The sequence below is a fragment of the Engystomops pustulosus genome, chromosome 3, assembly GCF_040894005.1.
Source record: "Engystomops pustulosus chromosome 3, aEngPut4.maternal, whole genome shotgun sequence".
NCBI lineage: Eukaryota > Metazoa > Chordata > Amphibia > Anura > Leptodactylidae > Engystomops > Engystomops pustulosus.
In genome coordinates, this window is record NC_092413.1 from 9,947,635 (window position 1) to 9,974,026 (window position 26,392).

The window sequence follows — 26,392 nt, forward strand, 5'->3', positions numbered from 1 at the left end:
TGTACAAGAATATAACTACTATAATACTGCCCCCTATGTACAAGAATATAACTACTATAATACTGCCCCCTATGTACAAGAATATAACTACTATAATACTGTCCCCTATGTACAGGAATATAACTACTATAATACTGCCCTCTATGTATAAGAATATAACTACTATAATACTGCCCCCAATGTACAGGAATATAACCACTATAATACTGCTCATGGACATAGACCTGTAGTGTCTCCCCCTGTAGGTGATTATATGATATAACAGCGTCTCCCGGTGGCGGTGTGCTGGGAGTCCCGCGCTGGGCTGAGCATTATACGGTGTTTAGCACCTCACACACTGGAGAGCACTTCTTCCACAATGGCCGCTTTCTCCCTGTGAATGGTGCGCAGTGAAGGATCGGCGTTCAGCATGTACTTGATCTGGCGCTCGACACTTGTGAATGGCTCCTTAATAATAAAGGTGTCGAGATAAGAGACGTCTTTGGCGTCTAATGATTTCTGCCATCATCTTCGCAGACGCATTCACGGAGACATTAAAGCTTCTCCCGGCTTAAGAAAATATCATCTATTCTGTATAAAAGTCCCTCCGGGAGGAGATGGTCGGAGCCTTCAAAGAACATTTCCTTCAAGGATCAAAAAAATTCATCCTACAAATTACTTTCGGAGACGTCGGAATTGGGAGAATTATTCAAGATTCTATTCAGTCGTTTTTTGGGTTATAGTCATTTTATGGAAAAGCAAAGTCACATCCAATATGGCCGCCGCTATGGGCCTCCACGGGTAGTCACCCAGGTATTTTTTTTTAAAGTTTTTTAATTTCTAGTTTTAAGTTTTAGTTCCAAGTTATTAAAGTTTTAAAATCTCATCTAATCTAAAACATATTACATCACGGACCTGACTGTATAGGATCACAGGCCACATCATGAGGGGAGCCCTCCCACAATCCTCGGGGCTCTCCGAATACGGGTTCTGTATCTCAGCCATTCTAGAACATGCTCATAGGAGCACAGAGGAGGAGGAGGGGAGGCTCTGGACAGGTTTATTCTCGGATACAGGAAGCAGCCACTGGAAACTTTTAATGAGGAGACGGACTCTCACTATTCATATTCCAGTCAATTCCAAAAATACGTGTTACCATGGAAAAAACGGAAAAAAAAAAATCCCTTGACCCGAGGCTTCTACATTGTTAAATTAAATTCCGTAGACTTGGTATTTTGACTTGTACTGTACGGCTTCGGTGACTTTGCCGCCACCAACTGGAGCAGTTTGGTTTGTCCACCCAAAAACTTAGGAAAACCTAAAAGGAAAATCATTTGGGTCGGGGCGTTCCTGGATGGATATCCCAAGGGGGGGTTGGCCAAAACAAAATTTGGTTACTATTAAGATGATGGTCATTTCGGTGCAGCTTATGGTTCATTGGAGAACATTGGTTTCCAGGGGTGGTCCTACAGTTGAGAACCAAATTACTAATTCATGCACCACCATGTCTCGCGACCCACCACTAGGGAAGAGGGGCATGCTGAAGTTTGGGTTCGGTCATACTGAAACCAAACGCTCAACCCCACCAGTAAGACCTAGGTGGCACTGTTCAAGGTTGTTACCCCTTAACCACACGCAATCCCATTATCCCGAGGATTATCGCTCCCCGATGATGTTATGATCCTTGGAAAAATGGCCAAGACTAATCGTGGGAGATACCGATTGGGTGTGGGGATGCTGAACCCAACTCCTGGCTGAATTCTGGGTTCATCTTCAGGGATCTGAACCTGCAATGTGCGGCACAGATTAGAACACTGTGGTTCGGATCTGCTCATCACTACCCACCACCCTACAGTACTATGTCTCCTTGGTTTACCTCCCATATTTTGTGTCAATCTTATGAAACCAAAAACTAGAGAGTGTTCCCATGAGTTATCCATGAGCAAGAGTGTGAGGAGCACCTGGAGTATGAGGAGCACCTGGAGTATGAGGAGCACCCGGAGTATGAGGAGCACCCGGAGTATGAGGAGCACCTCAGCTTGGACCCGTGGTATGGGGCTCCTCTAGATTATGGATCACACCAAGTCTCCATCTTTATGGAGAGGTTATGACCCCATTGCCCTTAAGAACCTACAGGAGATTCCAAAAGAAGGAATAACATGGGAACATTTTGGAAACTGGTTAAAGAGAAGTTTTTGTTTTTTGCAGCTTGGCCGCTTCCTCATCATTAAATAACACGGATTGGTTAGTAATTAGGTACAATGGATCATCTACTAGAAGTTCCAAGTCCAGTTTGTAACAATGTCTCCAGGGACTGTGAGCGCTACAGGTAGCTGATACTTTGTTACCTTCTGTTAGGGGAGGGGGAATTCATGTTCTTCCCATATTTTATGAATATTGATGTATGAAAATATCCATCCGGATCCTGTTTACTCAGACCATTGCATATGTTATTAGTAGCAGCAGGACTGTGAAATAATGGTTAATAGTCCATGATTGCACTAACGGCAAGTCCACACTCTTCTGTGTTCGGTGTTCTCTGCAGCCAGTGTTATGTATTGTCCCTGGAGAGATGTGTAATCAGACCTCACACTGCTGTGCTCTGTGCTCTCTGCAGCCAGTGTTATGTATTGTCCCTGGAGAGATGTGTAATCAGACCTCACACTGCTGTGCTCTGTGCTCTCTGCAGTCAGTGTTATGTATTGTCCCTGGAGAGATGTGTAATCAGACCTCACACTGCTGTGCTTTGTGCTCTCTGCAGCCAGTGTTATGTATTGTCCCTGGAGAGATGTGTAATCAGACCTCACACTGCTGTGCTCTGTGCTCTCTGCAGCCAGTGTTATGTACTGTCCCTGGAGAGATGTGTAATCAGACCTCACACTGCTGTGCTCTGTGCTCTCTGCAGCCAGTGTTATGTACTGTCCCTGGAGAGATGTGTAATCAGACCTCACACTGCTGTGCTCTGTGCTTTCTGCAGCCAGTGTTATGTATTGTCCCTGGAGAGATGTGTAATCAGACCTCACACTGCTGTGCTCTGTGCTCTCTGCAGCCAGTGTTATGTATTGTCCTTAGAGAGATGTGTAATCAGACCTCACACTGCTGTGCTCTGTGCTCTCTGCAGCCAGTGTTAGGTCTTGTACCTGGAGAGATGTGTAATTAGACCTTACTGTATGTGGATAGGAACAGCAGGACTGTGATATATTGATTTACATATATATTTGGATATATGGATTTACATATTCCTGGATTGTAGCTTCTTCAAGTGTACTGGGGGTGTGTCCTCACACTGCTGTGTTCTGTGCTTACTGCAGCCGTTGTTATATATTGTCCCTGGAGATATGTGTAATAATTACTTTGCGTATGTAGTTAGTAATAGCAGCAGCAGGACTGTAATATATGGATTTATATTCCAGGATTGTACTGGGAGGAGTTGTCCTCACACTGCTGTGCTCTGTGCAGTCTGTGTTAGGCATAGTCCCAGGAGAGATGTGTAATCAGACCTTTGTGTATGTTATTAGTAGTAACAGGACTGTGAAATATGGATTTATATTTCATGGATTGTAGCTTCTTCAAATGCACTGGGAAAGGGGGGGGGGGGGTGTCCTAACACTGCTGTGCTTTGTGCTCTCTGCAGCCAGTGTTATGTATTGTCCCTGGAGAGATGTGTAATCAGCCCTCACACTGCTGTGCTCTGTGCTCTCTGCAGCCAGTGTTATGTACTGTCCCTGGAGAGATGTGTAATCAGCCCTCACACTGCTGTGCTCTGTGCTATCTGCAGCCAGTGTTATATAGTGTCCCTGGTGAGATGTGTAATCAGACCTCACACTGCTGTGCTCTGTGCTCTCTGCAGCCAGTGTTATGCATTGTCCCTGGAGAGATGTGTAATCAGACCTCACACTGCTGTGCGCTCTGCAGCCAGTGTTATGTATTGTCCCTGGAGAGCTGTGTAATCAGGCCTCACACTGCTGTGCTCTGTGCTCTCTGCAGCCAGTGTCATGTATTGTCCCTGGAGAGATGTGTAATCAGACCTCACACTGCTGTGCTCTGTGCTCTGTGCAGCCAGTGTTATGTATTGTCCCTGGAGAGATGTGTAATCAGACCTCACACTGCTGTGCTCTGTGCTCTCTGCAGCCAGTGTCATGTATTGTCCCTGGAGAGATGTGTAATCAGACCTCACACTGCTGTGCTCTGTGCTCTCTGCAGCCAGTGTTATGTATTGTCCCTGGAGAGATGTGTAATCAGACCTCACACTGCTGTGCTCTGTGCTCTCTGCAGCCAGTGTTATGTATTGTCCCTGGAGAGATGTGTAATCAGACCTCACACTGCTGTGCTCTGTGCTCTCTGCAGCCAGTGCTATGTATTGTCCCTGGAGAGATGTGTAATCAGACCTCACACTGCTGTGCTCTGTGCTCTCTGCAGCCAGTGTCATGTATTGTCCCTGGATATATGTGTAATCAGACCTCACACTGCTGTGCTCTGTGCTCTCTGCAGCCAGTGTTATGTATTGTCCCTGGAGAGATGTGTAATCAGACCTCACACTGCTGTGCTCTGTGCTCTCTGCAGCCAGTGTCATGTATTGTCCCTGGATATATGTGTAATCAGACCTTTGTGTCTGATGTTAGTAGCAGCAGCACTGTGATATATGGATTTCTTTCACAGGATTGTAGCTTCTACTAATGAACTGAGGTAGCGTCCTCACACTGCTGTGCTCTGTGCACTTTGCTTCTTCACAGCTCCACCACTCTGTTCCGAGTGACTTTTGATAACGGAGCATGATAGGGGTGGGGTTTATTTAAATCTGTCCATCCTCTTCATTCGGGAGGAGGAGCTTAAATGCCCCAATTTTGGGTACATACAGTTAGCCCCGCGCTCCATATTACTGGATCGCAGAACACGTTGTAATGTAAAGTAATATCCGTAACATTTCTCTATACGGCCGCGTTTTAATCTTCTAGATGCGATTTCTCCACTTCCCCGCGGCGCCCATAACACGGGAACAAATAAAAACCACTCGTTATTGTCGCTTTTTCCACAAAACAATCCGTTTTTTTTTTTTTCCGGGGGATAATATAAGACACGAGAAACACAGAAAATGACTTGTATAATAAATGTCAGATCCGCTCCGTAAAAACCACCTAACAAGAAAAAGAGAGAGGACAGGAAGCAAAACAAATAAAAGAAACTGCGTGAAGACTGCGGCGGCGCCATAAATCCAGGTATTATAATTACCGACCCATTGAGCGATGGGGGAGGGGGCGCAGCCACGCGTCTCGTGCAGTCAGGGAATGTTACACAGGTGTGAATGGAAGGAACCGGATTGTTAATTGGAGCGTTAATGCGACGTCGCCAGCGTCTGCTCGACGCTTATCCACATTGATAAACAAATTGTTTGCTAAAACATAAACATGAAAATGATAATGAGGATAATTACAATAGTCTGCGAGACCGGGGACCGGGAGACCGGGATGAGGGGCCAAGACGGCGTCCTGGAGCAGCCCTTTTATTAATACAGGGGTCCGGTCCGGGGTCTGATAATAATAAAGGGGCCGGATCAGGGGGCTAAAATTTATATAGAAGTCAGACCAGACCCTGATATTATTATCAGACCCCAGAACAGACCCCGATATTAATGGGGACTGGTTAGGGGTCTGATATTAATATAGGGGTCTGGTCTGGGGTCTCCAAACATGTCATGAGGTTTTGTCCTGACAGATCTTGGTTTGCTCCACTCATGACCTTCCACTGTCAAATTCACCCTAAACCCCAAACTTATCACCAAGCTTATATTACCAGAGCCCTGCCAGAGAGGTGTCACTTACATCTTCACTTCAGGCATCAGGTGATGGCAGGTCAGATATAGAGGTAAGATGCTACATAGGACACATTGTACATAGGGGGCAGTATTATAGTAGTTATATTCCTGTACATAGGGGGCAGTATTATAGTAGTTATATTCCTGTACATAGGGGGCAGTATTATAGTAGTTATATTCTTGTACATAGGGGGCAGTATTATAGTAGTTATATTCCTGTACATAGGAGCAGTATTATAGTAGTTATATTCTTGTACATAGGGGGGCAGTATTATAGTAGTTATATTCCTGTACATAGGGGGCAGTATTATAGTAGTTATATTCTTGTACATAGGGGGGCAGTATTATAGTAGTTATATTCCTGTACATAGTGGGCAGTATTATAGTAGTTATATTCTTGTACATAGGGGGCAGTATTATAGTAGTTATATTCCTGTACATAGGGGGCAGTATTATAGTAGTTATATTCCTGTACATAGGGGGCAGTATTATAGTAGTTATATTCTTGTACATAGGGGGCAGTATTATAGTAGTTATATTCCTGTACATAGTGGGCAGTATTATAGTAGTTATATTCCTGTACATAGGGGGCAGTATTATAGTAGTTATATTCCTGTACATAGGGGGCAGTATTATAGTAGTTATATTCCTGTACATAGGGGGCAGTATTACAGTAGTTATATTCTTGTACATAGGGGGCAGTATTATAGTAGTTATATTCTTGTACATAGGGGGCAGTATTATAGTAGTTATATTCCTGTACATAGGGGGCAGTATTGTAGTAGTTATATTCTTGTACATAGGGGGCAGTATTATAGTAGTTATATTCTTGTACATAGGGAGCAGTATTATAGTAGTTATATTCTTGTACATAGGGGGCAGTATTATAGTAGTTATATCCCTGTACATAGGAGGCAGTATTATAGTAGTTATATCCTTGTACATAGGGGGCAGTATTATAATAGTTATATTCTTGTACATAGGAGGCAGTATTATAATAGTTATATTCTTGTACATAGGGGGCAGTATTATAGTAGTTATATTCTTGTACATAGGAGGCAGTATTATAATAGTTATATTCTTGTACATAGGGGGCAGTATTATAGTAGTTATATTCCTGTACATAGGGGGCAGTATTATAGTAGTTATATTCCTGTACATAGGGGGCAGTATTATAGTAGTTATATTCTTGTACATAGGGGGCGGTATTATAGTAGTTATATTCTTGTACATAGGGGGCAGTATTATAGTAGTTATATTCTTGTACATAGGGGCAGTATTATAGTAGTTATATTCTTGTACATAGGGGGCAGTATTATAGTAGTTATATTCCTGTACATAGGGGGCAGTATTATAGTAGTTATATTCTTGTACATAGGGGCAGTATTATAGTAGTTATATTCTTGTACATAGGGGGCAGTATTATAGTAGTTATATTCCTGTACATAGGGGGCAGTATTATAGTAGTTATATTCTTGTACATAGGGGCAGTATTATAGTAGTTATATTCTTGTACATAGGGGGCAGTATTATAGTAGTTATATTCCTGTACATAGGGGGAAGTATTATATTCCTGTACATAGAGAGCAGTATTATAGTAGTTATATTCTTGTACATAGGGGGCAGTATTATAGTAGTTATATTCCTGTACATAGGGGGAAGTATTATATTCCTGTACATAGAGAGCAGTATTATAGTAGTTATATTCCTGTACATAGGAGGCAGTATTATAGTAGTTATAGTCTTGTACATAGGGGGCAGTATTATAGTAGTTATATTCTTGTACATAGGGGGAAGTATTATATTCCTGTACATAGAGAGCAGTATTATAGTAGTTATATTCCTGTACATAGGAGGCAGTATTATAGTAGTTATAGTCTTGTACATAGGGGGCAGTATTATAGTAGTTATATTCTTGTACATAGGGGCAGTATTATAATAGTTATATTCTTGTACACAGGGGCAGTATTATAGTAGTTATATTCTTGTACATAGGGGGCAGTATTATAGTAGTTATATTCCTGTACATAGGGGGCAGTATTATAGTAGTTATATTCTTGTACATAGGGGGCAGTATTATAGTAGTTATATTCTTGTACATAGGGGGCAGTATTATAGTAGTTATATTCCTGTACATAGGGGCAGTATTATAGTAGTTATATTCCTGTACATAGGGGGCAGTATTATAGTAGTTATATTCTTGTACATAGGGGCAGTATTATAATAGTTATATTCTTGTACACAGGGGCAGTATTATAGTAGTTATATTCTTGTACATAGGGGGCAGTATTATAGTAGTTATATTCCTGTACATAGGGGGCAGTATTATAGTAGTTATATTCTTGTACATAGGGGCAGTATTATAGTAGTTATATTCTTGTACATAGGGGGCAGTATTATAGTAGTTATATTCCTGTACATAGGGGGCAGTATTATAGTAGTTATATTCCTGTACATAGGGGGCAGTATTATAGTAGTTATATTCCTGTACATAGGGGGCAGTATTATAGTAGTTATATTCCTGTACATAGGGGGCAGTATTATAGTAGTTATATTCCTGTACATAGGGGGCAGTATTATAGTAGTTATATTCTTGTACATAGGGGGCAGTATTATAGTAGTTATATTCTTGTACATAGGGGGCAGTATTATAGTAGTTCTAGTCTGGTACATATTCTCCTATGGGTTGCCGCTCATCACTGTGGTCTCGGTATCAGGACATGTTGTCATTATATTATTGGGAGGGATGTGTGTAATGAGACTGTCCAGGAGAGAAACCTGAGTGAATGTTACAGAGAACGTTATAAGTCTATTTCACCAAAGCGATGAATTCTCCTCTTTTCCCTATAACTTGTCCTCTAGTCGTCAGAATGTGATGCTCTCAGCGTTTTTCTCCTACTTCAGGTGTCAGAAGCTTCGCTGAATTTGCATGAAGTAGGAGACAAGCCGGGAAGGGATGAGAGCGCTCCTTGTGTTCCTCTGAACATGTTTGGATAGCACTTGACAACATAATAGCGTTTCTCGGGAGCTGAGGGTCTCCGCTGCCTCATTCATCTCTTATACATGAACTTTCTATTTACTAAGTCTATTTAAAAATAACGAGAGGAGGCGCTGAAGACCCCCCCCCCCCCGATCCCGAAGGATAAAAATACTCGACTTCAAAACAAATCTGCTACATCTTCCCTCCGCCGTGGAGGGGGCAGGCGATGGTTAATGATCATTACTTGAGGAATCAGCTTTACTTTATTCAAAAAAAAGTCACAAGATACAGGAAGATCTTCATCTGAAAGTCAACGAATATCAGGAGGGATGCAAAAGATAGTAGTAAATTTGGAAAAAAAAATTAAAAATATTTGGGTTTTTCTCCTCTTATCGTCTATGGAAGCTTCTATTGCCAAGAGAGAGAGGTCCAACTGGTTCCAAGAGTCCAAATGGAGCTTTGGATCTGCCATTAGGTAGTCACCCACCAGCCAGGAAGCCAAACTTTTTAGAAGTCTCACATTATTTTGGTTATTTCCTTTTGGAGTTTATGGAAGTTCCTACTTCCTGTGACGGGGAGATCAAATTAGTTCCGTTCTAAAAGTCTATAGTGAGACATATCTGGGTCATTGGGTAGTAATTTTAGCATCCAGGAAACCACTGAACCTAGAAATTCCCAACCAGGGTCTAAATTTTTGGATTGTTGTCTATGGAAATTGGTATTGTCAAGCCAAGAGGGATTGAATTAGTTCAATGGAAGTTGTGTCTAACCTTTTGGATTGTTCCCTTCTGTTGTCTTCTAAGGTTCCTCTTGCCCCACCGGAAGTGATACGTCTCTCACTTTAGCTTTTTGGAATTTTAGTTACATCCAGCATTTTGGTTCTACCAGCCAGGAAACCAATGAACCTAAAAATTAGCGACCAGGAGCTAACGGTTAGGGTTCCCCTTGACTATTGTCTCTCGAAGTTCCTATTGCCAGACTTAGAGTGATCTAACATTTTCCAAAACTCTCTCATTACATATATATCTTCTACGAGATAGAAATCCTACAAAACAGGAAACAAATGACGTCTAATTGTTTGGGTTTTTCTCTACTAGAAGGAAGTTCATATTTCCAAGTCTGGATGAACCTTCCAAAAGTCTATACAGAAAGAGAAATCCACCATTGTTGAGTTTCCTCTAAAGTTTGAGACTGATGTCTAACTTTTTGGATTGTTCTCTTCTGTTGCCTAATGGAAGAACATATTGCCAGATCTTCATATATATAACGAGCTCCAAAAGTCTATAGCGAGAGAGATCTCTGGCATTTGGGTTGTAATTTTACAAACCAGGAACCCAACCAAGTGTAAAGATTATTAGCCTGGTTTATCGTTTTGGGTTGTTTATTGTCTCTGGAAGTTCTACCACCAAGCTTGAAGTGATCTGGGTAGTAATTCTACGAGATAGAAAACCAACCAGCCCCAGAATTTAGGACCAGGGTATAACTTTTTGGGTTGTTCTTTACTGTACTCCAAGGAAGTTTGTACTTCCAATACTGGATAAATCTAACTGGTTCCAAAAGTCCAAGTATGAGGTTAGAAGTTTTTTAACCAAAGTCTAATTCAATTTTTGGTCTTCTGTTGTCCAATGTAAGGTTCTATCATAAGTTCTGGAGTGATCAAATGAGACCCAGAAGTCTATCGTTAGAGATATATCTGTTTTCCACAAGCCAGAAAACCAACAAGCCTCAGAATTTGGGACCAGGCTATAACTTTTTGTGTTGTTCTTAACTGTACTCGAAGGAAGTTTCGACTTCAAATCCTGGATAAAGCTAACTGGTTCAAGAAGTCCAAGTATGAGATCCCATCATAAGTCCTGGAGTGATCAAAGGAGTTCTAGAAGTCTATAGTTAGAGATATATATATACCTTTGGGTAGACATTCCACAAGCCAGGAAACCAATGAGCCTTGAAATGTAACTTTTTGGGTTGTTCTTTACTGTTCTCTAAGGAAGATCCAATTTCTTGGAGGAATCCAAAGATGTGACAGTAATTCTACAAGCCAATGAGCCTACAAATCTAAAATTGTCTAAGATCTTCAATATCAACACACAGAGATTCTCCATAGACTCTCATCCGGGTTCAAAACCATTGGATCTGGCGCCTTCAGCTCTGTGTTCAGCACCATGGACAACACATGACATTGCTTTGCATGATATGGAATGTTCTTGGTTGTGGGTGTTGATGAGTTTTGAACCACAAGCCATATTGTAGATCTGATTGTGTGTTACATAACCACGTTCCCATTGGGAAAACCTTCCTTTGATCCAATATGGCGGCTTTCAAGATGGAGGCCATGTTCCGGACAGAGCCTTGAAAAACAGACCCCCTCACCTACTACTTGCTGGTGGATATGTCATTTTACCAATGTGGCACCAATTTTAAGTACGGTCCCTAACTTTTTGAGTTGACTTCTACAACTGTAGAAGATCATTGGAAAGTTGGTTTGGGTTTTTATAAAGGTCCAACCAGCTCAAGAAGTCTAAAACCCAATGGGTAGGCAGATCCTAAGGGTTTGCCCCAGGTCCAATCACCTCAAGAAGTCTAAAACCCAACGGGTAGGTAGATCCTAAGGGTTTGGACCAGGTCCAAGCAGCTCAAGAAGTCTAAAACTCAATGGGTAGGCAGATCCTTAGATTTTGCACCAAGTCCAACCAGCTCAAGAAGTCTAAAACCCAATGGGTAGGTAGATCCTAAGGGTTTGCACCAGGTCCAACCAGTTTAAGAAGTCTAAAACCCAACGAGTAGGCAGATCCTAAGGGTTTGCACCAGGTCCAACCAGCTCAAGAAGTCTAAAAGCCAGTGGGTAGGTAGATCCTAAGGGTTTGCACCTGGTCCAACCCGCTCAAGAAGTCTAAACCCCAATGGGTAGGCAGATCCTAAGGGTTTGCACCATGTCAATGAATACACAAGTTATAAAGGATCCCCCCAAGAAGGTGAACACAAGGTCAAGGGTCACCACAACCCCACGAGGAACCTGCAAAACCTTAGTACAATTGCTGGTTCATGGACAACCTTCCGACGTGTGTCCTTCCCTGCCCCCTGCATCACCCCTGGCCCCACACCCCTCCATCTTTTATGGCTTCAAACAAATTTCATAAACACGATTTTTTTATTTTTCAGGGGGGTTTTTTTCGCTATTGATTTTATTTCACTTGAGAGATGCAATTATGCGGAAAGTGGCAGAACATTACGTAAAACGCGATAAGACGTCTGCGGAATCACAGATAAAATGCTGCACGGATGATATTTCCAGGTAGCTCCGACATGAAAGAGACAAGAGATCACACGGAGAATTGATGCCGGCGCTTTTTTTTTTTTTTTTTTTTTTTTTAGGACGTTAAGTGCAGAAAATAAAATTTAGCGAATCTCGTTTAGCTAAAAGCAAATGACTTTCTCTCTCTTTTTGTCTACGGAATATTTGCATTGCTATAAAAAGGGAAAAGTCAAATGAATTATTCAGGAGGATTTTCACTTATTTTATAAATGTTCAGTAAAACACACAGATTTAGCTCATTCTGGGGGAAAAACACAAAACTAAATTAGATTCTTTGAGAAAATTTTTGAGGAAAACAAAAAACAAACGAACCCATTTGGACTAAGACGATGGCAAGAATGGTGCCATAGAGGGATATAACAAGTCTAGGACTAATTGTATATGGTGCTGGATCTAGGACTAATATATATGGTGCCGGATCTAGGACTGATTGTATATGGTGCCGGATCTAGGACTGATTGTATATGGTGCCGGATCTAGGACTGATTGTATATGGTGCCGGATCTAGGACTGATTGTATATGGTGCCGGATCTAGGACTGATTGTATATAGTGCAAGATCTAGGACTGATTGTATATGGTGCCAGATCTAGGACTGATTGTATATAGTGCAAGATCTAGGACTGATTGTATATGGTGCAAGATCTAGGACTGATTGTATATGGTGCCAGATCTAGGACTGATTGTATATGGTGCAAGATCTAGGACTGATTGTATATGGTGCCAGATCTAGGACTGATAGTATATGGTGCCGGATCTAGGACTGATAGTATATGGTGCCGGATCTAGGACTGATTGTATATAGTGCAAGATCTAGGACTGATTGTATATGGTGCCAGATCTAGGACTGATTGTATATGATACCAGATCTAGGAGTGATTGTATATGGTGCCAGATCTAGGACTAATTGTACATGGTGCCAGTTCTAGGGCTGATAGTATATGGTGCCAGATCTAGGACTGATAGTATATGGATGTAGGACATCAACATGATGCTCTTGATTGATCATCAGCAAGTGAGACCACCTCTATAACTGCACACGTTGTGACAGTTTCAGTCTAATAATTAAACATTTAGATATTATGTCCCAAGCCATATAAAATCTTACAGATCTCGTGCCATTCAGTATATGCACATCCCCTCTCTAGCCTAATATTACAAATCATTGCAAACAAATTGCAAAGTTTTATTTGGAAAGATCTGGTGCCAAGCCAGAAAGTAATATAATTACTGTATTGATTCAGTGCCCATCCCATTAAATAAATGCTTAGATATTGAGTTCCAAGTCTAATAGAGACATCCTGCTATATCTGGTGCCAAGTCTGATTTGCAGATTATGTCTGTTGTCAAGCCTAATAATGGACTCCTTGTGAAAGTGAGAGCCAAGCCCAAGCAGGAGGCCCTCCATTATCTGGTGCCAAGACTACAAAAAAACATTTCATATCTGGTACCAGGTGTAAACTCTATTGAAACTCTACTCTATTACACTCGGTATCATGAAGAACCCACCTGGTGCCAAGTATATTCCAAAGAGCCATACCTGGTGAAAACTCTACTCCAAAGACTCACATCTGGCCCTATATCTATTCTGAAACGCCATACCTGCTGCCACGTCTATTCGGAAGAGCCATATATGGTGCCAAGACTATTCTGAAGAGCCATATATGGTGCCAAGACTATTCTGAAGAGCCATACATGGTGCCAAGACTATTCTGAAGAGCCATGTATGGTGCCAAGACTATTCTGAAGAGCCATATATGGTGCCAAGTCTATTCTGAAGAGTCATATATGGTGCCAAAACTATTCTGAAGAGCCATATATGGTGCCAAGACTATTCTGAAGAGCCATATATGGTGCCAAGACTATTCTGAAGAGCCATGTATGGTGCCAAGACTATTCTGAAGAGCCATATATGGTGCCAAGACTATTCTGAAGAGCCATATATGGTGCCAAGACTATTCTGAAGAGCCATATATGGTGCCAAGACTATTCTGAAGAGCCATATATGGTGCCAAGACTATTCTGAAGAGCCATATATGGTGCCAAGACTATTCTGAAGAGCCATGTATGGTGCCAAGACTATTCTGAAGAGCCATATATGGTGCCAAGACTATTCTGAAGAGCCATATATGGTGCCAAGACTATTCTGAAGAGCCATATATGGTGCCAAGACTATTCTGAAGAGCCATGTATGGTGCCAAGACTATTCTGAAGAGCCATATATGGTGCCAAGACTATTCTGAAGAGCCATGTATGGTGCCAAGACTATTCTGAAGAGCCATATATGGTGTCAAGACTATTCTGAAGAGCCATATATGGTGCCAAGACTATTCTGAAGAGTCATATATGGTGCCAAAACTATTCTGATGAACCTACCTGTTACCAAATCTATTGTAAAGATCCATATCTGGTGCCAAACCTATTCTGAAGATCCCACCTGGTGCCAAGTCTATTCTAAAGATGCTACCTGGTGATAATATATTCCAAAGAGCCTACCTGGTGAAAACTCTGTTCTGAAGACCCGCATCTTGCCCAATGTCTATTCTGTAGAGCCACATATGGTGCCAAGACTATTCTGAAGAGCCATATATGGTGCCAAGACTATTCCGAAGTACCATATATGGTGCCATGACTATCCTGAAGAGCCATATATGGTGCCAAGACTATCCTGAAGAGCCATATATGGTGCCAAGGCTATTCTGATGCGCCTACCCAGTGCTAAGTCTATTCCAAAAATCCATACCTGGTGCCCGGTCTATTCTGCAGAGTCTACCTGGTACCAAGTTTATCTCTATGGGCCATACTTTGTGCCAATTTGAATCCCTTAAATACTTTGTGCTATTTGGTGCCAGGTCTAATTTGAAGACAATATCTGGGGCCGAGCCTTAAAAGCAGAATATTTTCTGATATCTGATATGATGACAGCATGTCCCATGGTTTCTGATGGAGATATAGAGAGATAGTTTCTGGTTGATTCATGTCCTGCCAATGTGAGCCTCAGGTGTGTCATGTGTGCCGCCATATGTGTGATGTAACGTCTGACGCCAGGAGGCTGCACAGATCATATGTACGATGTAACGTCTGACGCCAGGAGGCTGCACAGATCATATGTATGATGTAACGTCTGACGCCAGGAGGCTGCACAGATCATATGTATGATGTAACGTCTGACGCCAGGAGGCTGCACAGATCATATGTATGATGTAACGTCTGACGCCAGGAGGCTGCACAGATCATATGTGTGATGTAACGTCTGACGCCAGGAGGCTGCACAGATCATATGTATGATGTAACGTCTGACGCCAGGAGGCTGCACAGATCATATGTATGATGTAACGTCTGACGCCAGGAGGCTGCACAGATCATATGTGTGATGTAACGTCTGACGCCAGGAGGCTGCACAGATCATATGTACGATGTAACGTCTGACGCCAGGAGGCTGCACAGATCATATGTACGATGTAACGTCTGACGCCAGGAGGCTGCACAGATCATATGTACGATGTAACGTCTGACGCCAGGAGGCTGCACAGATCATATGTGTGATGTAACGTCTGACGCCAGGAGGCTGCACAGATCATATGTGTGATGTAACGTCTGACGCCAGGAGGCTGCACAGATCATATGTATGATGTAACGTCTGACGCCAGGAGGCTGCACAGATCATATGTACGATGTAACGTCTGACGCCAGGAGGCTGCACAGATCATATGTGTCATGTAACGTCTGACGCCAGGAGGCTGCACAGATCATATGTATGATGTAACGTCCGACGCCAGGAGGCTGCACAGATCATATGTATGATGTAACGTCCGACGCCAGGAGGCTGCACAGATCATATGTGTGATGTAACGTCCGACGCCAGGAGGCTGCACAGATCATATGTATGATGTAACGTCTGACGCCAGGAGGCTGCACAGATCATATGTATGATGTAACGTCTGACGCTAGGAGGCTGCACAGATTATATGTATGATGTAACGTCTGACGCCAGGAGGCTGCACAGATCATATGTGTGATGTAACGTCTGACGCCAGGAGGCTGCACAGATCATATGTGTGATGTAACGTCTGACGCCAGGAGGCTGCACAGATCATATGTATGATGTAACGTCTGACGCCAGGAGGCTGCACAGATCATATGTATGATGTAACGTCTGACGCCAGGAGGCTGCACAGATTATATGTGTGATGTAACGTCTGACGCCAGGAGGCTGCACAGATCATATGTGTGATGTAACGTCTGACGCCAGGAGGCTGCACAGATCATATGTATGATGTAACGTCTGACGCCAGGAGGCTGCACAGATCATATGTATGATGTAACGTCTGACGCCAGGAGGCTGCACAGATTATATGTGTGATGTAACGTCTGACGCCAGGAGGCTGCACAGATCATATGTGTGATGTAACGTCTGACGCCAGGAGGCTGCACAGATCATATGTATGATGTAACGTCTGACGCCAGGAGGCTGCACAGATCATATGTATGATGTAACGTCTGACGCCAGGAGGCTGCACAGATTATATGTGTGATGTAACGTCTGACGCCAGGAGGCTGCACAGATCATATGTGTGATGTAACGTCTGACGCCAGGAGGCTGCACAGATCATATGTATGATGTAACGTCTGACGCCAGGAGGCTGCACAGATCATATGTATGATGTAACGTCTGACGCCAGGAGGCTGCACAGATTATATGTGTGATGTAACGTCTGACGCCAGGAGGCTGCACAGATCATATGTGTGATGTAACGTCTGACGCCAGGAGGCTGCACAGATCATATGTACGATGTAACGTCTGACGCCAGGAGGCTGCACAGATCATATGTATGATGTAACGTCTGACGCCAGGAGGCTGCACAGATCATATGTATGATGTAACGTCTGACGCCAGGAGGCTGCACAGATTATATGTGTGATGTAACGTCTGACGCCAGGAGGCTGCACAGATTATATGTATGATGTAACGTCTGACGCCAGGAGGCTGCACAGATCATATGTGTGATGTAACGTCTGACGCCAGGAGGCTGCACAGATCATATGTATGATGTAACGTCTGACGCCAGGAGGCTGCACAGATTATATGTGTGATGTAACGTCTGACGCCAGGAGGCTGCACAGATCATATGTGTGATGTAACGTCTGACGCCAGGAGGCTGCACAGATCATATGTATGATGTAACGTCTGACGCCAGGAGGCTGCACAGATCATATGTGTGATGTAACGTCTGACGCCAGGAGGCTGCACAGATCATATGTGTGATGTAACGTCTGACGCCAGGAGGCTGCACAGATTAGTGCCATGAGATACTACATCCCTCATCGTCCTGGCATCGTATCCTTCTGTTTTCGCTAATCATGACGCTCGTTGATGAAGCCAAATTAGATGACGACTTCCACTATCGCCCTCCCCCCTCCCCCACCCTCCGAAGCGCTGATCGCCGACAAAGTGCAAAACACTTGAACTGAGTGAGTGAGAAGATCCAGTGTTGGTTTAATAAAACTCCTAATTATACAGTAGAGCTCGAGAGGAAGAAGAAGAAGAAGCTTCCTTGAGCAATTTCAGGGGACCCAGCCAAATATACATTATTCATCAATTCCGAGCCTGTATCCGAGATCTGCCAAGGTTAACTCCTTCACTGCTGCTCGGCACCGAGCAGGTACGGCTGGCGAGAGATACAAAGGGGGGAAGGGCTACTGCACGGAGGAGGAAAGTCAGAGAAGTGTCAGCGCCAGTCACCACGCGGGCGCCAGGGGTCCGTGCCATGACATTCAGTGAGGGTTTAAAAAGCGTGACCGACAGGTAAATAATACCGCCATATACTGCACTGCCAGAAGACAGAGCTCAATAGAAACTCAAGGTAGATAAAGTAACAGCACCAAGTCCTGAAACGCGTTGTGCACATACATGTATCTCAGCTCAACAACTGGAAGGATGATGGAGAAGGACAGGGGTGCAGAGATGTGACTATCACTGGACAAAACGGGTCACATCACCTCCACCCACCAGGAGAAGACGAAATGCTAGATCCTGAGTGTTACATACAATGCTCAGGACACATAAACCCTATGTAAAGTATCCAGGGTCAGGAAGTAAGAGCTCTCCTTATGGCGTGTGGAGCATTGTTTTCCCATTTCCCACTTTGGAAAACATATTTGCATATTTCCCAGAATCCTCTAGTGGAGCATCAATGGCTTTAAGTCTCCGCACGCCTATAAGCCAGCTTTAATTGGCAAACTCTTACTTCCTGATCACAAGCCTCTCCATCAGCCAAACCAGCTCCCTACACTGTGCTGAAGAGATGCAAGCAGGTGGTAACATTGTACAGCGCTGGAATACATGGACCGCTTTGGCTTAATCCCACATCATGTTATTAGGCTTCTTGTAGGTCACACATGGTGTTGAGGGAGCTGCCTATCAAGGAGGCAATGTTTTCCATTTAACACCTTGGAAAACGTATTTGCAAATTTCTAAAGTATCTAAGCAGCAGCCTGACCCTCAGCATATACACAACTATATATACTGCCAAGACAATTCCCACCAATCATCATCACCTAAACAACATAGTGGAAAGTATTCAGTGTGTATAGATAAAGGAATACAGTATGTACAGTATATACACATAAAGCTGAGGGTATACTCTATATTCATGTATAGGGGAATGTACACAGTATGCACATGTATAGGGGAGCATATACTCTATATTCATGTATAAGGGAGGATATACTCTATATTCATGTATAGGGGAAGGTACACAGCATGCACATGTACAGGGGAAGGTATATAGTATATACAGGACACATGTATAGGGGAGAATATACTCTATATTCATGTATAGGGGAAGGTACACAGCTTGCACATGTACAGGGGAAGGTATATAGTATATACAGGACACATGTATAGGGGAGAATATACTCTATATTCATGTATAGGGGAAGGTACACAGCTTGCACATGTACAGGGGAAGGTATATAGTATATACAGGACACATGTATAGGGGAGAATATACTCTATATTCATGTATAGGGGAAGGTACAGAGCATGCACATGTACAGGGGAAGGTATATAGTATATACAGGACACATGTATAAGGGAGGATATACTCTATATTCATGTATAGGGGAAGGTACACAGCTTGCACATGTACAGGGGAAGGTATATAGTATATACAGGACACATGTATAGGGGAGAATATACTCTATATTCATGTATAGGGGAAGGTACACAGCTTGCACATGTACAGGGGAAGGTATATAGTATATACAGGACACATGTATAGGGGAGAATATACTCTATATTCATGTATAGGGGAAGGTACAGAGCATGCACATGTACAGGGGAAGGTATATAGTATATACAGGACACATGTATAGGGGAGAATATACTCTATATTCATGTATAGGGGAAGGTACACAGCTTGCACATGTACAGGGGAAGGTATATAGTATATACAGGACACATGTATAGGGGAGAATATACTCTATATTCATGTATAGGGGAGAATATACTCTATATTCATGTATAGGGGAAGGTACACAGCTTGCACATGTACAGGGGAGGGTATATAGAATATACAGGACACACATGTATAGGGGAGGGTATACAGAATATACAAGCTCCACGGGAGAGTTGATACAATATAACATGTGTTAAACAAGTGGATCTCATGTATAAGAGGAGTCAATGTGGGAGACGGCGGCTCCCAAGCCCGAGATATGAGACTGAGGCCGACCGACATTCATACATCACCCCAAAACTGAGGAGGGGGGGGGGGCGCAGAGAACACATGGATAATACTGCAAAATACACAACACAAAGTATAAATTACTAATGATACTGTACAGACACAACGGAGACCAACACTTTGGGTAAAGGACGGGGACACGCTGACACTTGGGGTACAGACAGGGACAGAAGGGGTACAGCACTGGGACAGTCAGGGTACAGCAGAGTAACAGTCGGGGTACAGCAGAGTAACAGTCGGGGAACAGTACAGTGACAGTCGGGGTACAGCAGAGTAACAGTATGACAGTCGGGTTACAGTACAGTGACAGTCGGGGTACAGTACAGTGACAGTCGGGGTACAGTACAGTGACAGTCGGGGTACAGTACAGTGACAGTCGGGGTACAGCACGGGGACAGCCCGGGTAGAGCAGAGTAACAGTCGGGGTAGAGCAGAGTAACAGTCGGGGTAGAGCAGAGTAACAGTCGGGGAACAGTACAGTGACAGTCGGGGTACAGTACAGTGACAGTCGGGGTACAGTACAGTGACAGATGGGGTGGAGCAGAGTGACAGTCGGGGTACAGCACGGGGACAGTCGGGGTACAGCACGGGGACAGTCGGGGTACAGCACGGGGACAGTCGGGGTACAGCACGGGGACAGTCGGGGTACAGCACGTGACAGTCAGGGTAAAGTACAGTGACAGATGGGGTAGAGCAGAGTGACAGATGGGGTAGAGCAGAGTGACAGTGGGGGTACAGCAGAGTGACAGTATGACAGTCGGGGTACAGCACAATGACAGTATGACAGTCGGGGTACAGCACAATGACAGTATGACAGTCGGGGTACAGCAGTGTGACAGTCGGGGTACAGCAGTGTGACAGTCGGGGTACAGCAGTGTGACAGTCGGGGTACAGTACAGTGACAGTCGGGGTACAGTACAGTGACAGTCGGGGTACAGCAGTGTGACAGTCGGGGTACAGTACAGTGACAGTCGGGGTACAGTACAGTGACAGTCGGGGTACAGCAGGTGACACATGGACGCGGTAGAGCAGTGTAACAGTCGGGGTACAGTACAGTGACAGTCGGGGTACAGCAGGTGACACATGGACGCGGTAGAGCAGTGTGACAGTCGGGGTACAGCAGTATGACAGTCGGGGTACAGTACAGTGACAGTCGGGGTACAGCAGTGTGACAGTCGGGGTACAGCACAATGACAGTATGACAGTCGGGGTACAGTACAGTGACAGTCGGGGTACAGCAGTGTGACAGTCGGGGTACAGCAGGTGACACATGGACGCGGTAGAGCAGCTCTATGCTCCCGGGCTGTACTATTCTCCGTGCGCGCGGCACATGAGGAGTTAACCTGTAACTTTCCGCAGGGTGTGCACGGGCTCCGGTCCCGGGGTGCGGTACACGGGGGTCTTACCTTGGTCTGCTCCCCCTCCGCTTCTTCCTCTGCCTCTAACTTCCTCTTGCCCCCCAGCAGGAAGATGAGGATGGCGATCCACACCAGCCCGATGAGGGAGAGCACCAGGCGCCGCGCCGTGCGCCTCATAGTCTGGGGGGTCCTCATCAGGACCGGGGGGTCCCCGGGCTCCCTGTGCCCGGCATGTGTCCTGCCCCGGCCCCGCTCCCAGCGCCTGCACGCGCTGCTTCCTCCGCGGCGGATAACGGAGAGCTCGGAGCAGCAACGGAGCATCAGCGGCGGAGACAGAGGAGAGCGCCCCCTGCCGGAGACACACGGGAACTACAGGGGAGGACGGAGCCCGCGGCTGCCCACAGCTCACCTGTACAGGTAACAGGGAGAGAGGGGGACATTAATCATAGGGGTCTCAGCTTCGCCTATTTTTGCGCCTGGTTTGTTCTCTTTTTTGGCTCCTGATCTATGATGGATCTGGTTCTGCCTTAGTAAATGCGTTTTGGAATTGTCTCATGACCGATTCATTTGCGCCAAATTTGTCTCTAATTATTAGATCTCATTTGTGAATAATTAAGAAAGGAGAATTAGAAAAACAGAGCTGTTAAAAAAAAATTCTTGCTGAAATGAGTCTTTTCCTTTTTTATTATAATATACAGTAAATGGAGACTGATAATATTCTCAGATCTGTACAATAAGACAATAATCACTCCCAGAGATGATCCCATAGACCAGTGATGGCGAACCTTTTATAGACCGAGTGCCCAAACTACAACCAAGACCCACTTATTTATCGCAATGTGCCCACACAGAAATTTAATTTGTGATTTATACTCCCTGCTCTGTCACAGCTTTCATTGATACCGGCACCCTGAGGACACCAATAAAGCAGAAAATAGAGGAAATGTGGATGATCAAGATCTGTCCACAACTTCCCACTCCTCCAGTAGTCCCAGGTACCTTCGAATAGCTCTATGCACAGCAAGTCCTGGGCTGTCTGGGACTGCAGGAAGATACTTGGAGTCATCTCTGGTGAAGGCCTGGGTGCCCACAGAAAGGGCTCCGAGTGCCACCTCTGGCACCAGTGCCATAGGTTAGCCACCACTGCCATAGACAATAATCACTCCCAGAGATGATCCCATAGACAATAATCACTCCCAGAGATGATCCCATAGACAATAATCATTCCCAGAGATGATCCCATAGACAATAATCACTCCCAGAGATGATCCCATAGACAATAATCACTCCCAGAGATGATCCCATAGACAATAATCACTCCCAGAGATGATCCCATAGACAATGATCACTCCCAGAGATGATCCCATAGACAATGATCACTCCCAGAGATGATCCCATAGACAATAATCACTCCCAGAGATGATCCCATAGACAATAATCACTCCCAGAGATGATCCCATAGACACTAATCACTCCCAGAGATGATCCCATAGACAATAATCACTCCCAGAGATGATCCCATAGACAATAATCACTCCCAGAGATGGTCCCATAGACAATAATCACTCCCAGAGATGATCCCATAGACAATAGTCACTCCCAGAGATGATCCCAGAGACAATAATCACTCCCAGAGATGATCCCATAGACAATAATCACTCCCAGAGATGATCCCATAGACACTAATCACTCCCAGAGATGATCCCATAGACAATAATCACTCCCAGAGATGATCCCATAGACAATAATCACTCCCAGAGATGATCCCATAGACGATAATCACTCCCAGAGATGATCCCATAGACAATAATCACTCCCAGAGATGATCCCATAGACGATAATCACTCCCAGAGATGATCCCATAGACAATAATCACTCCCAGAGATGATCCCATAGACAATAATCACTCCCAGAGATGATCCCATAGACAATGATCACTCCCAGAGATGATCCCATAGACAATGATCACTCCCAGAGATGATCCCATAGACAATAATCACTCCCAGAGATGATCCCATAGACAATGATCACTCCCAGAGATGATCCCATAGACAATAATCACTCCCAGAGATGATCCCATAGACACTAATCACTCCCAGAGATGATCCCATAGACAATAATCACTCCCAGAGATGATCCCATAGACACTAATCACTCCCAGAGATGATCCTATAGACAATAATCACTCCCAGAGATGATCCCATAGACAATAATCACTCCCAGAGATGGTCCCATAGACAATAATCACTCCCAGAGATGGTCCCATAGACAATAATCACTCCCAGAGATGATCCCAGAGACAATAATCACTCCCAGAGATGATCCCAGAGACAATAATCACTCCCAGAGATGATCCCAGAGACAATAATCACTCCCAGAGATGATCCCAGAGACAATAATCACTCCCAGAGATGATCCCAGAGACAATAATCACTCCCAGAGACAATAATCACTCCCAGAGATGATCCCAGAGACAATAATCACTCCCAGAGATGATCCCAGAGACAATAATCACTCCCAGAGATGATCCCAGAGACAATAATCACTCCCAGAGATGATCCCATAGACAATAATCACTCCCAGAGATGATCCCAGAGACAATAATCACTCCCAGAGATGATCCCATAGACAATAATCACTCCCAGAGATGATCCCATAGACAATAATCACTCCCAGAGATGATCCCATAGACAATAATCACTCCCAGAGATGGTCCCATAGACAATAATCACTCCCAGAGATGATCCCATAGACAATAATCACTCCCAGAGATGATCCCATAGACAATAATCACTCCCAGAGATGATCCCATAGACAATAATCTCTCCCAGAGATGATCCCATAGACAGTAATCTCTCCCAGAGATGATCCCATAGACAGTAATCACTCCCAGAGATGATCCCAGAGACAATAATCACTCCCAGAGATGATCCCAGAGACAATAATCACTCCCAGAGATGATCCCAGAGACAATAATCACTCCCAGAGATGATCCCATAGACAATGATCACTCCCAGAGATGATCCCATAGACAATAATCACTCCCAGAGATGATCCCATAGACAATAATCACTCCCAGAGATGATCCCATAGACAATGATCACTCCCAGAGATGATCCCATAGAGAATAATCACTCCCAGAGATGATCCCATAGACAATGATCACTCCCAGAGATGATCCCATAAAGAATAATCACTCCCAGAGATGATCCCATAGACAATAATCACTCCCAGAGATGATCCCATAGACAATAATCACTCCCAGAGATGATCCCATAGACAATGATCACTCCCAGAGATGATCCCATAGACAATAATCACTCCCAGAGATGATCCCATAGAGAATAATCACTCCCAGAGATGATCCCATAGACAATAATCACTCCCAGAGATGATCCCATAGACAATGATCACTCCCAGAGATGATCCCATAGGCAATAATCACTCCCAGAGATGATCCCATAGACAATAATCACTCCCAGAGATGATCCCATAGGCAATAATCACTCCCAGAGATGATCCCATAGACAATAATCACTCCCAGAGATGATCCCATAGACAATAATCACTCCCAGAGATGATCCCATAGACAATAATCACTCCCAGAGATGATCCCATAGACAATAATCACTCCCAGAGATGATCCCATAGACAATGATCACTCCCAGAGATGATCCCATAGACAATAATCACTCCCAGAGATGGTCCCATAGACAATAATCACTCCCAGAGATGATCCTATAGACAATAATCACTCCCAGAGATGATCCCATAGACAATGATCACTCCCAGAGATGATCCCATAGACAATAATCACTCCCAGAGATGGTCCCATAGACAATAATCACTCCCAGAGATGATCCCATAGACAATGATCACTCCCAGAGATGATCCCATAGACAATAATCACTCCCAGAGATGATCCCATAGACAATAATCACTCCCAGAGATGATCCCATAGACAATAATCACTCCCAGAGATGATCCCATAGACAATAATCACTCCCAGAGATGATCCCATAGACAATAATCACTCCCAGAGATGATCCCATAGACAATAATCACTCCCAGAGATGATCCCATAGAAAATAATCACTCCCAGAGATGATCCCATAGACAATAATCACTCCCAGAGATGATCCCAGAGACAATAATCACTCCCAGAGATGATCCCATAGACAATAATCACTCCCAGAGATGATCCCATAGACAATAATCACTCCCAGAGATGATCCCATAGACAATAATCACTCCCAGAGATGATCCCATAGACAATAATCCCTCCCAGAGATGATCCCATAGACAATAATCACTCCCAGAGATGATCCCATAGACAATAATCACTCCCAGAGATGATCCCATAGACAATAATCACTCCCAGAGATGATCCCATAGACAATAATCACTCCCAGAGATGATCCCATAGACAATAATCACTCCCAGAGATGATCCCATAGACAATGATCACTCCCAGAGATGATCCCATAGGCAATAATCACTCCCAGAGATGATCCCATAGACAATAATCACTCCCAGAGATGATCCCATAGGCAATAATCACTCCCAGAGATGATCCCATAGACAATAATCACTCCCAGAGATGATCCCATAGACAATAATCACTCCCAGAGATGATCCCATAGACAATAATCACTCCCAGAGATGATCCCATAGACAATAATCACTCCCAGAGATGATCCCATAGACAATGATCACTCCCAGAGATGATCCCATAGACAATAATCACTCCCAGAGATGGTCCCATAGACAATAATCACTCCCAGAGATGATCCTATAGACAATAATCACTCCCAGAGATGATCCCATAGACAATGATCACTCCCAGAGATGATCCCATAGACAATAATCACTCCCAGAGATGGTCCCATAGACAATAATCACTCCCAGAGATGATCCCATAGACAATGATCACTCCCAGAGATGATCCCATAGACAATAATCACTCCCAGAGATGATCCCATAGACAATAATCACTCCCAGAGATGATCCCATAGACAATAATCACTCCCAGAGATGATCCCATAGACAATAATCACTCCCAGAGATGATCCCATAGACAATGATCACTCCCAGAGATGATCCCATAGACAATAATCACTCCCAGAGATGATCCCATAGACAATAATCACTCCCAGAGATGATCCCAGAGACAATAATCACTCCCAGAGATGATCCCATAGAC

The 26,392-nt window shown here is 44.0% G+C and overlaps 1 protein-coding gene across 1 annotated transcript in view; it reads right to left on the bottom strand.

Annotated features, from left to right (window-relative positions):
- Positions 1-21,512, bottom strand: part of GALNT14 (polypeptide N-acetylgalactosaminyltransferase 14) — a 357,711-nt gene extending 336,199 nt beyond the window's left edge. The window contains exon 1 of the mRNA XM_072139983.1: positions 21,238-21,512. Coding sequence (XP_071996084.1) covers positions 21,238-21,510 — 273 coding nt within the window. The 5' untranslated portion in view covers positions 21,511-21,512. The remainder of the gene's footprint in view (positions 1-21,237) is intronic.
- Between the last annotated feature and the right edge of the window lie 4,880 nt (positions 21,513-26,392).